The sequence below is a fragment of the Carassius auratus genome, unplaced genomic scaffold (assembly GCF_003368295.1).
Source record: "Carassius auratus strain Wakin unplaced genomic scaffold, ASM336829v1 scaf_tig00008140, whole genome shotgun sequence".
In the NCBI taxonomy this organism is placed as follows: domain Eukaryota; kingdom Metazoa; phylum Chordata; class Actinopteri; order Cypriniformes; family Cyprinidae; genus Carassius; species Carassius auratus.
Genome location: NW_020523910.1, coordinates 28907 through 44761, shown reverse-complemented (window position 1 = coordinate 44761; position 15855 = coordinate 28907). Strand labels below are relative to the sequence as shown.

The 15855-nt window shown below is 36.5% G+C and overlaps 1 protein-coding gene across 1 annotated transcript in view; it reads left to right on the top strand.

Annotated features, from left to right (window-relative positions):
- The window catches only part of LOC113071799 (thrombospondin type-1 domain-containing protein 7B-like), a 50825-nt gene that overhangs the window by 24571 nt on the left and 10399 nt on the right, over positions 1-15855 (top strand). The window contains exons 3-13 of the mRNA XM_026245112.1: positions 1936-2776; positions 5298-5546; positions 6921-7081; positions 7977-8132; positions 8557-8757; positions 11838-12029; positions 12587-12830; positions 12911-13026; positions 13140-13272; positions 14140-14243; positions 15582-15773. Of these exons, the coding sequence (XP_026100897.1) occupies positions 1936-2776; positions 5298-5546; positions 6921-7081; positions 7977-8132; positions 8557-8757; positions 11838-12029; positions 12587-12830; positions 12911-13026; positions 13140-13272; positions 14140-14243; positions 15582-15773 (2589 nt within the window). The remainder of the gene's footprint in view (positions 1-1935; positions 2777-5297; positions 5547-6920; positions 7082-7976; positions 8133-8556; positions 8758-11837; positions 12030-12586; positions 12831-12910; positions 13027-13139; positions 13273-14139; positions 14244-15581; positions 15774-15855) is intronic.

Here is a 15855-nt window from a genome sequence, read left to right as displayed (position 1 = left end):
GACTCGATGACTTAATCATTAAGACATAACCACCACCTACTGTCAGTTTTAGTTTATTATTTAGAGTATCATTTCATTAAATAAATAATTTCATAATAATAATAAGAAAATTAATTAAATTTATAGCTCACCCAACCAAAAATGACAATTCTGTCATAATTTACTTACATGGTCAAAAAGAGTATATGTAATAAATTTTATCAAACAAAATATTTATTGCTGAACCTACTTTTGTAATCTCTGTTTGATGCTTTGCACAACAATGTTCATCTTCTCAGAGTAATTCCTCCAAATCTGATGTGCAATTAATTAGATTAATTAATCCCCTCATCATGTAATTAATTAGATTTTAAAAAATTAATCGCTTACCAGCCCTAATATATATATATTTTTATTTTAAATAAATGCTGTTTCGAACTTCTATACGTCAGAATCAAAATGAAATAAATTTTAAGCAGCACAACTGTTCAACATTGATAAAACAGTAAGAAATGTTTCTTGAGCACCAAATCAATAAATATAGATCTGCATTTCTGGTTGCATGGTTTATTCTATCCTCCACTAGAAAGGCTTGAGTAAATGTACCACTCATCAGGGTTAAAAGCTTCACATTTCCCTTGTTTTTCCATTTTCCGCCCCAAAAATGTTAGTTCAGACAGAGAACAATGCAACAACAACAACAACAAAAATCTCTTTCCTGGTGCTTTTTCTCTCATTGCCGCAGTTCAAGGCAATTATTCCCTCATTGAGAGTCTTTAATCAGCATGCCATCCATCAGGATCCTGATTAGTCGGGAGATCTCTGTAGAACAGGCCTCTGCGGTTTAAGTTTTACCTGAACCCCCTGCCTCTGAGTAAATTGATATTTGACTAAGGAGGATAAGCACACGAGCAGTAATAAGCGCAGTGTGAGGACCGACACACTAATGATCAAATGTGTGTTCGACTCTGACTGGAGGGTTTAGGCTGATCTCAGTGCTCATACAGTAATGATGTCATCCCATATGTCTCTGTCACATGGTTTTTGACTTCTCCATTGTGCATTAGGTGGCATTTTGGAGTATGGCAGGTCTTTTTGCTGACCTCACCAGTGGTGTGATAAGGAGAACATGGCCTTTGACACTTCCCCCTAGGAACAACAACAATGATATCAGACTTTTACTGTCTGTTTGAAGCATCTGTTCCCTCTGCCTTTCCTCTCTCTGTTTCCATTGCATTATATCACCATACTAAGGCAAACAGTTTTAATATAGTGTTAAAACAATGGAATTATTATTATTTTTGGTTTTATAAGATTTGTTTAGATACAATTACTCAAAAATTACAAATAAATGTATTTCAGTCCTGTGAACTTGTATCCTTTTGGACATAAATTTAGGATTTTGAAGCTTTTCCATACAAAGGTAGTGATGATGTAAGTCAAACTGCAAAATTGTTATAAATATTATTTTATATTTTGAACACTACAATTCGAAAGTTTGTGTTCAGGAAGATTTTTTTGTTTTTTTAACGTTTATGTTTATGCCTTACCAACAGAAACATTTTAGAACATTATGAATATATATCAATTGAATTGAATGTTCTGTCCTTTTATGTTCTTTTATGTACTCTATTCTACTCTTTTCTATTCTATTCACTGTTCCAAAAGAGATTCATTTGCAGCAATCTTGAGAATGAATCCCAATTTTATATTCTCAACAGGTGACATTTAAAGCTGCACAGTCCAATTTTTTTTCCCTTTCTCTTTCATTCCAGCTCATTTCTTTTGACAGTGCTTTTTTACAATAAAGATGATTATCCTGAATCCACATGTACAGTATTTCTGTGGTAAAGTGATATAAATAGATGCTCATAATTGTGCCTGATTTGGGCTTTAATAGACAATAGTACTATAATTCACTTCATATCCTGTGTGTCTTTTTTTCTTTTCCTGTAGGTGTATGGGGTGGATGTGTGGCCAATGATTGTGGTTCAGTCGGGCTGCAGAGTCGCTCGGTGTGGTGTGTTCATTCTGAAGGCTGGAGCACACATCAATCCAGCTGCTTTCCATCTGATCGCCCGCCGCACCAGAGAGCGTGTGTCAAGATGTGTGAGTGGCAAAAGGATCTGTTTGAGTGGCGCTTGTCTCCTTGGGGTCCCTGCACCCCGAGTCCTCTTCTCCCAGTCAATCGATGTGTGACCGCTCAGCGTGGAGTACAAAGCAGAGGTTTGGTGTGTGTGAAGCGTACTAACGGCACCACGGTGAGCCAGCATGTGTGTGAAGCATTTTCTGCAGTGCCGGAACGAGAACAGGCGTGTTTGTTACCCTGCCCAATCGACTGCATCGTCTCCGCCTTCACCCGCTGGTCCACCTGCAGCCGCACCTGCGGGTCGGCCCTCCAGCAGCGCACCAGACACGTGCTGGCAGCGCCCCTGTATGGAGGAGCAGACTGTCCCAGCCTCACCCAGACACGTCCATGTAACCATGACAACGCCCACCCTGCTCTCTGTCCCTCTGACCAACAGGAATACAGTTACAATTTGTGGGTGGGGCCCTGGAGCCCTTGCAGACTTAAAGGGACAGCGCCTGTTGGAAAGACAACGGTGGACTTTGGTTTTGAAGTTGATGGGAAAAAAACAGTCAAAGCTTCATATACCATCAAAAGCCACAATGAGAATAATCATAATCAAAACCATTATGATGAAAGAGGCCGCAAAGTATCCTGGGAAATAACCGTTGGTTATCAGACTCGGCAACTGCGCTGTACGAGGAGTGATGGGAAGAATGCCATGCTAAGGTGTGCATCCAGTCTATTAATGATTAGGTCAATGAAGAAGTTTATAAATTCATCCATCTGTTCATCCACCCATCTACAGTACCATTCAATCAAATCACTCTTGTCTTTCTTTTATCCCTTCCTGTCCTAGCTTTTACTATTTTGAACGATAACTGAAACCTTTTATAATGGGCACTTCTTGTGTTTATTGCCAGCTTATGATAACTCGCTTTTAAGTTCAACTAAAAGACACTTTAGATAAAAGCATCTGCCAAATGATTAAATGTAAAATCCATCCAGACATCCATCAATCCATGATTGATCAGTCAGTGCACCAATTAATTGTATTTTTATTTTTATGTATTTTTATTTTATTTGTTATATTTTAATTAAATTGTATATATTTCATTTAGATGTTGTAATTTTATATTGCTTATTTTTATTCTATTTAATATCTATATTTATTTTAATTGAATTTATTTAATATTGTATTTTGGTTTTGCTTTATATATTTAATGCATTGTATTTTTATTTATTATTTCAATTAAGTTTATTATAGTTTGTTTAGTTGTTATACTTATCGTATATATAATTTTTCTTCTATATTTTATTTGGATTTTTTTATTTACAATAGTTTAGTTTGATACTTTTCATATTAAATTAATTTTATTTTTATTTTAGATATTTCTAAATATTTTTATTTCACTTTATTTATTATTTTAATTTATTTTTAGCTCAGTTTTATTTATTTTTATTTTCATGTTATTTGTTTTTTTTTCTACATTTTATTTTTATTTATGTTTAGTTTAGTTTAGTTTAGTTTAGTAATCATTCAGCCCAGACAGAGTGATCCAGAACACATGACTGCTCACTGGGGGAAAAAAATAATCTGTAAAATATTGATTTTAGTTTAAATTGTGTTATTATGTAAGAAAAGATGACATCATGAAGTGATGCAATATGCATTAAACTAGAACAAGTATGTAGGAAATTGTCAAATTATATACAGTTTAGCATTTTACAAAAATATTTGTCCACAGAATGCTGCAAGTAGTCAGAATGAAGAGAGAGTTATGTAATGAAGAACTGTTGTATCCTACCACATGATGCTGTTTGTCCCAGAGAACATGTTATTTATGCATGCATTACTGGTTACACTGTCATAACAGAGACTAAATTATACCTTCTGTTGTGGGCAATACCGAAAGAGAGAAGACTTTTCACCTTTTCATTTTTCAGCTGAGGGAAGATTCCAAGCCTGCTGCTTTTAATAAATTTTTCATTAGATTTGAATTGAAATAGTACTTGTTGCTCCTAGAAAACTACAATAATAAGAGAGAGCGTAGGAATACAGTGTGTTGTAGTGAATATGAAAAATGAAGAAAAAGTTCTTAAAATAGCCACATGCTATCAAACATTCTATAGGACAGACATCTTGTGAGATTAAGAGGTTATGCTTTTGATTTGCTGCAAATATTTGCAAGTTCTGTGTATTTATATTTAATACAATCGTAGTTCTTAGCATCCATCGAGAGCCAATTCAATCTATAGACAAAAAATTTGTATAGATCCAGATAGGAAATGAGGATCAAAAAAGAAATGTTTGAACTAACTTTGTGGATATGTGGAAAAGTAGATTTTTGTTAATACAAAAAAAAAAAAAACTTAACAAAATCAGCACTTAGTAAAGCTTATTAAGATTAAAAAACTTTGCATTCTCAATTTAAAATCCCATCTGAGTTTCATGTTATTTCTATAACATGTACGCATCAAACTCATTATATGAAACACGGTAATATCTTGGTTAGTATTTTATTACTAATAATTTTTGAATAGAATACTGAAGATTATCCGTTTTTGGTTGTATTTCATTTTTTAAATGTTCATCTTTGTTTGCGGTTCCCTATTTAACTAATCCATTGATTTTTATTCAGTGTCAGTTCAACTGTAAAGCACATTTGCAATCAGTTCTTTCACAATGTTTTGTTGTCCATGCTATGCAGCAAACCTCAAGTGTTACCAACAATAAGATGCTAATGCCAGCCTTTTTCAACCGACCATTTACGCACTGCATAATAAATTAACATCATTTTTTGTCTTCAAATTACAAAATTTCCCTGGTGGTTTGCAAACTTTTTCGCCTTCGTATTTAAGCCAGAATAAACTTTGGAATAAATTGAACACCCACGGACCATCCCATCTCTCTCGCAGGATTTCATAGTTTGCTTTAGCTTGTTTTGTATGCCAATATATTCACCGAGAATCAGCAGCAACACTAAAGCCTTGGAGAGTTTGAGAGACAGCTTGAAAAATGTTCTGTTTATGTTGCTACCTTTTTTTGTCATGCTAACCACAGGCTAAAGCATGCTAGCAGCTTCAGTGTGTGTGTGAGTGCGTGCGTGCATGCATGTGTGTGTGGGTAGCTAGCAGAGGGCCACAAAATATCAATCATGTTTTTTACAGCAGCAAAATTCTTCATTTTACAGTGCAATAAATATGTGGTAAAAAAAGATGACACTGTAAATTTCCTTCTCATCTCCAGTCTTTGCGACCATGACAACAGCCCCATGAACTTTCGTTCATGTGTGATGCCCAGAGACTGTAGAGTGTCTGATTGGTCGCAGTGGAGTCTGTGTTCAAAGACATGTCGGACATCTGATCAATCACCCGGCTTTAGATTCAGGAGTCGCAGCCTGACGAGAGCAGCCATTGGTGGAGGAGAGTCATGTCCCATCCTGGAGGAAAGAGCAAACTGTAATGTTTTGGAAGACACACTGCCACTGTGCCCAAGGTGAAGAGACTGCATTGCCAGAATTGTACATCCAAATCTCTTTAAATGTTTTAATTTGTGCTAAATGCATTAGATCTTAAAGGGGACACCGGATGCCCATGTTCCACGAGTTGTCATGGTTCTTTAGGGTCTTCGTGAAATGTCTGCAACATATTTTGGTTAAAATTCCTTAAAGCTACAGTAGGTAACTTTTGTAAAAAATATATATTTTTTACATATTTGTTAAACCTGTCATTATGTCCTGACAGTAGAATATGAGACAGATAATCTGTGAAAAATCAAGCTCCTCTGGCTCCTCCCAGTGGTCCTATTGCCATTTGCAAAAATACATCGCTCCCGGTAAGAAATCCACCAATCAGAGCTGTGGTCCGTAACTTTGTTTGTGTTCAAAATGTAGAAAAATGTATATAATAAGCGAGTACACCATGGATCCATTTTCCAAACCGTGTTTTTAGCTTGTCCTGAATCACTAGGGTGCACCTATAATAAGTGTTTATATTCGGACTATTTTAGATTGCTTCGGGGATACCGCGGCGGAGTAACCCAGTACCTTTGTGATTCTTCATAGACATAAACAGAGAGAAGTAGTTCCGGCTACGATGTTCTTCCGCAAGACGCAAGCAGTTTATTTTTATTAACCGCTAATGTGTCAAAAGTTACCGACTGTAGCTTTAATGGTCATGTAAAACAACACCCTTTTTACCTTGTCAAAAATTGCTCTGGAGTCCATTAACAGCGAGCCGTTTCCGTGTGAGGCATGTCTCTTTAAATGATAATGAGCTACTGCTCACCCCACCCCTCTCTTCCGGTTTTTTGTATTCAGTTGCAAGTTACCATCAAAAACAAAACTAATCCACTGCATCCTCAGTGGCTCTGATGTCGGGAGAAAATAAAGAATCTTATGTTCACTTTACAAAACAGTATGACTCCATACTGCTCAGAAAATCTAAATGGCTTAATTATTGAGACTGTTTTTGTATTGAGACTGTTAGGTTTTGGGGGGATTAAAAAAGGAGTGAAGGGATTTTTATCATTTTATCAATCATGCACACTGCTAAGACACATTTATATACATGTAAAAGTAAATTTTGCATCCAATATGCCCTTTAAAATCAACATAAAAATAAAAATCCTCATAAATGTATGCTATTGATCTTATTGTGAATGATTCCTCCATGCATATGTTTAATTTCTTTAAAAAAAAAAAATTAACGTATAACTTTTAATCAAATGTCACTCTACAGTTTTATTATTATTATCATTATTATTGACAATCTGTTTAACTTGGATATACATCACAAAACAGATGAAAAGATGTACTGAACAGATATGACTCTTTAATTTGGCTTGTATTTTAATTGCCTGGAAATACAGGTATGAGTGGAGGGTAACCAATTGGAAAGCTTGCCAGGTGGTCCCACTTTTGAGTCAGCACGACCATCGCCATAGCAATACCAGCATCCTGTGCGGAGGTGGGATCCGGACCCGAGAGGCATATTGTGTCAGGATCCATGACATCACAGCACGGTCCCATAGTAAGAACACTGTTTTCGATAGTTAACTTTTCAGATAACTTTTTGTTTGGCAGTACCACGGTATTATTTGAATATCATTTTATGATAATCATTCGGTTCTTGGTGAATATCAAAATAACAAAGTATTACCCAGGGGTGGGTAGATGTAGACCAATAATGCCTTTTTAGTGCATGTATGTATTGGAATAAGTTCAGTTAAAAAATTGAATCCAAGATGGCAAACAAATGTGAGTGAAGTTGTTTAGACTTATGCATCATTCAATACTAAAATGCATTGATAAATAGGTTTCATTCTATTTGCAAAATGTGTGTATTTGTGTGTATTATATATTTTTATGCTTATTAGAGTATTGTGCCATTAGCTTAGCAGCTTGCTAACATTACACTGTTAGTCATGCATGCACTCCATATGAAGAGCGTAAAATTGCTGACTATGAAGCGCAATCCAAGTCATTTATGAGATTCCATTTCAATGAGGATGATGCCTTGGAAGGCTTTTTGGTTTTGGATCAGAGCACTAACAATGTGTCCATCTCACAGTACAATAAGCAAATGGGATTAACGCAAATGAGAGTCAATCTTTTAAACATTAACACCATAAACACAGAGGGGAAAAAATATTTTCTAGATTGCTTTCATTCTATTTAATCTTTCATAGGCTGGTGAGACTCGGGGGGAACGCTAAGGGGGGGATTTAGTTTCCTCTGCATTTCAGTTTTTTATTTAAATGGTAATCTGTGGCCACACAGTGAGAAAGACGGATTTGAATTGCATTTATTTTTGTGCAAGCTTCTGTTAGAGCTTTAAAAATACATTTCATACAGTTTCAAAAAGATCTCCAACTGACTACTTGTGGTAAATTTGAAACTGTCTCTCTCTGTTCTTTCACTATTAGTCAGTCGGCCTGTTGGCAGGAACTTGTGCACCAGGCCTTTACCGCCACTGGCTGAGTCCTGCTTCATTCCCTGTCAGAAACATTGTCCCCTCACACCTTGGTCACCCTGGGGACCCTGTCTCCATGACAACGGTTTGGAACCTCAGGGGAGAAGAGGTGAGAGACGAAAGCATCCCATCGACACAAATCCATGTCTAAATCACACACACATAGATTCACACCCCCTGTCCTTGGTTTCTCCTCTCAGTAATGTAAATGATGTGTGAAAATCTAGTTGGGTGTATTTCTGACCCTAAACTGAGGTGCCGCCCACTCAGTGGGGTGACAGCTTTATTCCTCTATTTAGACTCGTTCTAGAGCATTTTTCTTTATATTCCATTTTCTGTTTCTTCTCTCATCTTCCTTAATGTGCACATATATTAGGCAAAGATATTTGGCTGTTGCGCTGCTTATTTTGCCAGAGTGTGGGAACAGTATCTGCTAAAATGTTGGCAATAAGCATGTTTCAGTTTGAGTCATCGCTGAGATTTTATTTTTCCTTTTGGTGTTTTTTTTTTTTTTTTGCATGTATACACCTCAGTTTTCAGGACGAGAGCTCGTTCTATAATTATGGAGTCTTGGGTGGAGTCCGACAGTTGCCCTCACGTCAGTGAAGCGATGATCTGTGATGACCCTGTCTGCTTCATGTGGAGGGTGACATCACAGGGGCCCTGTGTCCCTCAAAATGGATCATGTGGCCCAGGATTCCAAGAACAGACTCTAGAGTGTTTTTCTGCCACAGGTATGCAGGTATCCCTGGCCATTTACAACAACATTTGACCTAAAACTGAAAATTGTATCATCATTTTCTTACCCTCACCTGTATGATTTACTTTATAAATTAATAGATCAATAAATGTAAAAAAAAAAAGACATAAATTCTGGTGCATCAAATCTTGAAACACCATATTTGAATATATGCAAATGCAAATGAGAAGGATTTCAGGAATTTGCAAACTATTTTATGGCTTCAGAAGAATATAGCAAGGCAAATGTGCTACTTTTATGTTTTTTATGGACTATACTTTTATAGTGTTTGTTGTCAATTTTGGAGCCTGACACCCCCCCCCCACCCCAACCACCAACACCACCACACACACACACACACACACACTACTACCGTTTTAATGTTTGACGGCAGTACAATTTTTTTTTTTTTTACTTTTACTTTTACTTAACAAGGATTAATTGAATTGTTCAAATTTAACAGAGAAGACATTTTATAATGTTACAAAATATTTATTTTTCAAATAAATGTTCCTTTGAACTTTTATTTGAGAATCCTAAAAACAGTAAAAAATTATTTCTGACCCCAGACATAGACATTCACAGACATTTTGCAAAAAGTCTCCTTTCCTGGAAGAAAAAAAAAACATTCAGAAAAATTTGATTAAGACAGAATTTACAGCACTATCACTTTAAATATTCTCAATCCTGTCATTTTCTCCTTTATCCCTCTAATTACTTTCAACCTTCTGTTATCCCTTTCCTCCAACTCTTCAGTGATTAGTTATTTTTACTCACATAAATCAATGATCAGCTATCTTTTAATCTCCTCTCATCTTTCCTCTCCTCTCGGCGGATATGTGGCATATTTCTTTTTATTGAGATGAGTTTGAGTTTTGATGCACAAATAAACAGAGACACAACTGCCAAAGAGCCTCAGGGGTCCTCTAAGGTCTTTCATTGTAATGTCACTCTTCCATGTCAGGTGCCTGTGTGTGTGTGTGGTGTCCATCAGCTGTAAGTATATGAGTGGTCTTAAGGGATTTACCACAGAAACATGTCCGTCTGTGGCTTGGCAGTCGTCATACATGACAGGACACGGTGAAGCACACACGTCTGCATTAAACCTGCAGCGTCATCTTCCCAGCATGCACTTGGATTGTTCTGGAAAATGCTAAGTGAAGCTGAAATGCCAGAGCCATTAATGTTGAAGTGCAGTTGACTTAAAGTGATCGTGTATTCCTGCTGGAGATTTTAGTTGTAATCACTTTACACTCGGTTAAAGTCACCTCATCTGACTTTCCCAAAACAGCATTAGATGAAAAATAGAACTGAACATCCCAGCTGTTCAATAAACGTTTATAAAACAGAAACTTTCATACTTTATCATCATGGCAGTAAGGAAAACCCCAATTGAGTTCTCATCAAAAAAATTTACAAATATAAAAATATAAAATAGATTATTTTAAATACTATATATATATATATATATATATATATATATATATATATATATATATATATATATATATATATATATATAAACAGATTTCAAAATACACGAAAAAATGCATTACAGTATATAACAAAAATAGATATTAGTATATTTACATTTATTTCAAATGAGCTTTAGACATTTTAGACTACGTATTTTGACATTTTTGGCAAGTATTTTGGCATATATAAATTATTATTATTCAGTGTAAACATATTGTTCAAAATAGATCTTATATTTATCCAAACAATTGGAAAGGTATTTTCTTGCTCCTTGAAGTAAAATTGTGTGTCAAAGCTTAAAAAGAAATATATTTCCAATATTTTTTCTTAAGCAGCGTTTTTTTTTTTTTTTTTTAACAACATATATTTAGCATATATTTGAAATATATTTTGGACAGTGTAAATCAATATTTTTATTGTATTATGGTGTGGATGGTTTTCAGGGTATTGCTATGGTTTTGATCACATTACTATGCGATTGCTTTTCAATTGAATGGTTGCTAATAGGCAATTGCTTATTGGCCTTAGCAAAGAGGTAAAGAGTAAGAGTTAAGAGGTAAGAGTTTTTGCAATGGCCAGACATGTTTCACAGCTTTATTTGCAGAAGTTATCACTCGAGTTTCTGTGATCTTTCTGAAGTTCGAAATTTATGAAGCAGCATGCTATTGAATCCTGTTGTCTGTCAGCAGTCCTGCGGTTCTTGCACACACTAATGCACGTCTTAAGGCTCTAGGTAGATAATCACTCTGGGAAATTGCTTCTTTTTACAGTGCAAATAGGTGAAAAAAAATCTTCCTGTCTGCCATGTGAAAATAAAATAAAATAAACCCTTATAACACAACAGGAAAGATGGTGATTGCAGGGGTCATAAAAATAAATATTAGGAGCTGATGAGACAGTCTTTAAAAAAAAAAAAAAAAAAAAAAACCTTTTGCATTTATATTTGTGCATTTATATTTTAGCCAATGCATACAATTCAGAGAGATTTAAGGAGAGACTTTTTTAAGGCCAACGTTTGAACGTTGTTTCGGGAAATACTGCTCTTCCTGTAATCTGTCTGTCTGTCCATCTGTCAATCTATCTATCTATCTATCTATATAGCTAGCTAGCAGTGAAGCATTTAGTATTTTCCAAACTGAACTGAGTGATATTTTACTTCAGCATTCATTATCAAATAATTATTTTCAAGCTGTCTGATAATTAAAAAACTGCCTTAATATTGCCAAATCACAGTCTTGGAGAAAAGAATAGAGCAATCAGAATGCTATTAAACATCTTATTTGCATATTATTCAGTTTGAATTAATGAAAAGTGATTGTTAGGTGCAAGATAAGAGGAAACCTAGATATTTCTGTGCTTAAAACTAACCATGATCTTTATAGCAATGTTCTCATTTTGTTTCTTGGCAATAAACTAAACTGCATATTTCCCTGTGTTGTATCATTAAGACGTTAATTAAATATGCTTGTTTGTTGGGAAATAATAAGTGTTATTCAAAAGGAAGCTGTGAAAAGATAATAAACATTATCCGGTATGTTGATATAAATAAAGAAAATGAGAAAGATTTTTTTTTTCCTGATCTTCATCTTGGTGTTCCAGGTGAGACGGTCCCTAGTGATCAGTGTTCAGGAGATCCTCCTCCAGTCCTGCAGTCATGTGAGATGCCCTGTCCTGGGGACTGTGTGTTGGGACACTGGGGTCCCTGGACTTCATGTTCCCAATCCTGCTCCAGTAAACACCAAGAAGGGAAACAAAGTCGCTCACGCCTTGTTCTGGCTCTTCCTGGAGAGCGTGAGTTCAGATTGAACATTTGGTTCACAAGCATTTCTTTCATGCAGCGAACATAAGACACCAGGCCAAGTGATTAGCGCACAAGTTGAGCTCTGAATTTCTTGAAGATCACATTTTGATTACGATAAAGATTATCTGATTATGTTTTGTGAAGTTATACTGCGAACATTCAAGAGTATAAACAATAATTACACAAAGCACAAACTATGAAAAAGTGTTGGAAATGTAACGTTTCCAGTTGTTGCAGAAAAACAGTGTACAGCCTTCTTCGCATACTGGGCTTCTTTGAGGCTCTTTCAATGTAATTAATTCAAAATGCTCTGATTTGACCCGAGGTCAAATCTCTAATCCCCATTTTAAAACAATGTTCTATTAGTCTTTGTCCCGTCATCCCCTTATTGTATTCTGGTCCCCATAAATTAGCTCTTTCACATTAATTATAGATTCTCCCTTCATGACATAATCATCAGGGACACATCCTTTGTTTGACCCCTCAAACATAAGGGTCTATGTTCTTAAATATCTATACGTACAGTACATTTTTATTTTTTTTGTAGAAGGAAAGCTATGTCCTCTGGCCCCTGAGCTGGTGCAGTGGAGAGCCTGTGGCACAGAACCATGCACAGTGTACTACTGGGATACTTCACCTTGGGATCCCTGTATGCCAAACACCATCACAGTCGAGAGTGAAGGTAACAGTGCACCTCCACAGATGGAGAATGATGCCACCTGCGGTACAGGGGTACAGATGCGCCAAATCACATGCAGGAGAGCTGGGAATGGACATGTGCTGCCAAAATGGTAAAGAAACACACAAGCTTTCATCCTAAATTCTGTATATAGAACACTCATACAGAAAATTTCATACTTATCAACTTTAGGTGTCCTGAATCCTCTCGTCCTGACTCCATCCGGTCTTGTCCTTTACCTTGCAACATTGACTGCATAGTCACACCATTTAGCGAATGGAGCGCCTGTCCCACTTCCTGTTTATCAGGTAAACGTGTAGACCGCTAATCCTAACAACATGTCCTAACCAGGAACAACTTGACAAGCTCAAAATTTTCACTACATGATTTTCTCCCAATACTGTGAATTTTGCTTTTCTAGTGAATGCCAGTGCACCAACTCAGTCTCGTCACAGGATCATCATCCAGAGACCTGCTAATGGAGGTCAAGAGTGCCCAGATACTCTTTATGAGGAGAGAGAATGTGATCCACCCCCTCTGTGCCCAACTTACAGGTAAAGAGAGAAATGGTTAAATGAGCGATAAATGATGTCTGTTACGCTAACCAAAGCTGCATTTATTTGATCAAAATTCAGTAAAAACTGTAATATTGTAAAATATTATTACAATTTATTTTTTAAATTGTAAAATAGAATTTATTGCTGTAATGGCAAAGCTGAATTTTCACCAGTCATTATTCCAGTCTTCAGTGTGACATAAATCAACCTGATTATTGCAAAGCTACATATAGATCATGACGTAAAAATCAAGTAAATCATTATAAACTTGGGTCTCACTTTATTTTAGGGTCCAATTCTCACTATTAACTAACCATTAACTATGACTTTTGCTTCAATTAACTCCTTATTTGCTGCTTATTAATAGTTTATAAGGTAGTTGTTAAGTTTAGGGTATTGGGTAGGATTATGGATGTCATGCATTATATGTACTTTATAAGCACTAATAAACAGCCAATATGTTAATAATAGACATGCTAATAAGCAACTAATTATTAGTGTGAATTGGACACTATACTAAAGTGTTACCTAAACTTGATATCAACATAATATAATTACCAGTAGCTTATTAGTGATTCTTTGTTATGAAAAATGCAAAAAACAATTGAACTTTAAATGTGATTTTGATTTGGAAAATTATGAAAAACAATATTAACATGAATAAACTTAAAGCTTTTATATAGTGTCCTTTATAAGACAGAAAAATGCTCAAATGTAATCAAACCATGTACAACATGTGGTGTCACTCCATTAAAATGTGGCAATGCGTAGATGTGCCAACAAAATACAAAATGTTCAGAAAATATAATTGGATATTAGCCAGACGCCGCAACATGTTTTCTGTGCACTGATGTTTCCTGGCAGATGGCAGACCCACCGCTGGCATCAGTGCATTCTGGTACCTGATTGGGTGAGGCAGGCTGTGGGTGGGCCCACAGAGGCATGCGGTATTGGCCTAGAGAAAAGAGGTAAGTGACAGATTAGGATCTCTGTATGATTTAAAGTTTTATTAGGAAAGTTCTGTAAAACGTGGGTTACTGTAGGACGATTACTCGTCTTAGAAATTCAGATGGACTTCTTCACTGCCTGCAGGTCTTTTTTTTTCTTGTAATTTTCCCCATACTATCTACTCTTATAGAAAATTGTCAAGATGACAAAGGGGACACAGAGCATGGTGTGACATCCGACATCTCTGTTCCTGGGCCCTTTTTAAAATATCCTGCTGGTGCTTCATGTAAATTTAAAGGTGTTGGCCTATCAAGGCACAGTAGGGATCCTTTCAAAATGCGGTTTGCAGCGGACAGCAAATAAATGACTCCCTCAAGATGTGCACAGTGGGCTAATTTAGGTAACACAAGCAGAATTATTATCTATAGCCCCTTTCACACTGCAGTTCTGGCAAATACACGGCAAAAGTGTTCCGGCAATTGTTCCCGGGTCGCTAGATTTTGCACTTCCACACTGCCATTGATTACCCGGTATATGTGCGTGCTTTCACACACAACCCGTAAAGATCCCGTAACGACACGTGACATCAGGGCGTAATGTGTAATGAACGAGTCGAAAACACCATGCACGTTATACTTTCACTGAAGCTAGTAAACGATCTCAGCATCAGCATCTCTGCTTCATTACAGTTTGCACATATTTTTTTGTCGCGAACGTTGATCTTCCTTCAAAACAGCCAATAAAAGAGTCGCGCGATAACGCGCGTCACCACTTCGACATGGCATTAGATCTGGCTTTTGTTCACACAGCACTTGTCCCGGGATTGGACCCAGCAATGTTACTAGGTCCCCGACCCAGGTTCAATGCCGGAATCAATCCCGGGACGTGTTTGCTTTCACACAGAAGGCGACCCGGCAATGTTCTGGCAATTTGCCGGGTCCGACGTGCAGTGTGAAAGGGGCTTATGTAAATTATTTTTAAAACCATTCTTACTTAAATTGTTCATTGAAACTATTTACATAAGAAAGGTTTTACAAATATTGTACCCTAATTTGTTCTGCTGATTGAAAACGATTGAGGACTAGTGTGTTACAGAAGACCTTTAGAATGTATTTGTACACCTTTAAGGGATATTTCACCCATAAAGGATAATTCTGTTATCATATTTTTACCCTTCATTGAACTGAATAAGACATTTTTAAAATAAGAGAAAAATCATACAGAATTTTTGACAGAATTTACATTTTGTCACATTAGATCGACATTTCAATGTTGACAAAGTTTGAAAGTGTCCAAAATTTTTTATCATACTTCGAACGGTGCAACTGATATCTTTTCTATCTCTGTGATGTTTTCAGAGGTGACGTGTGTTGGTGCGGATGATTCTCCTGCAGATGTGACGGACTGTTTGAGGTGGGCTGGACTGATGCCCGTCCCGGTGAGGGAATGTCGTGTGCCATGCAGAGATGAATGTAGCTTCACCTCCTGGAGCAGATTCACCGAGTGTCAAGGCTGTGGAAGTTGGCGCACTCGTACCCGATCTCTGATAGGTAACATGTTCAACCATAAACTATTCCGATTTTCTAAATGTTTTGTGGGAGCGCACACACCATCCAAGTTCCCCTTCCATCC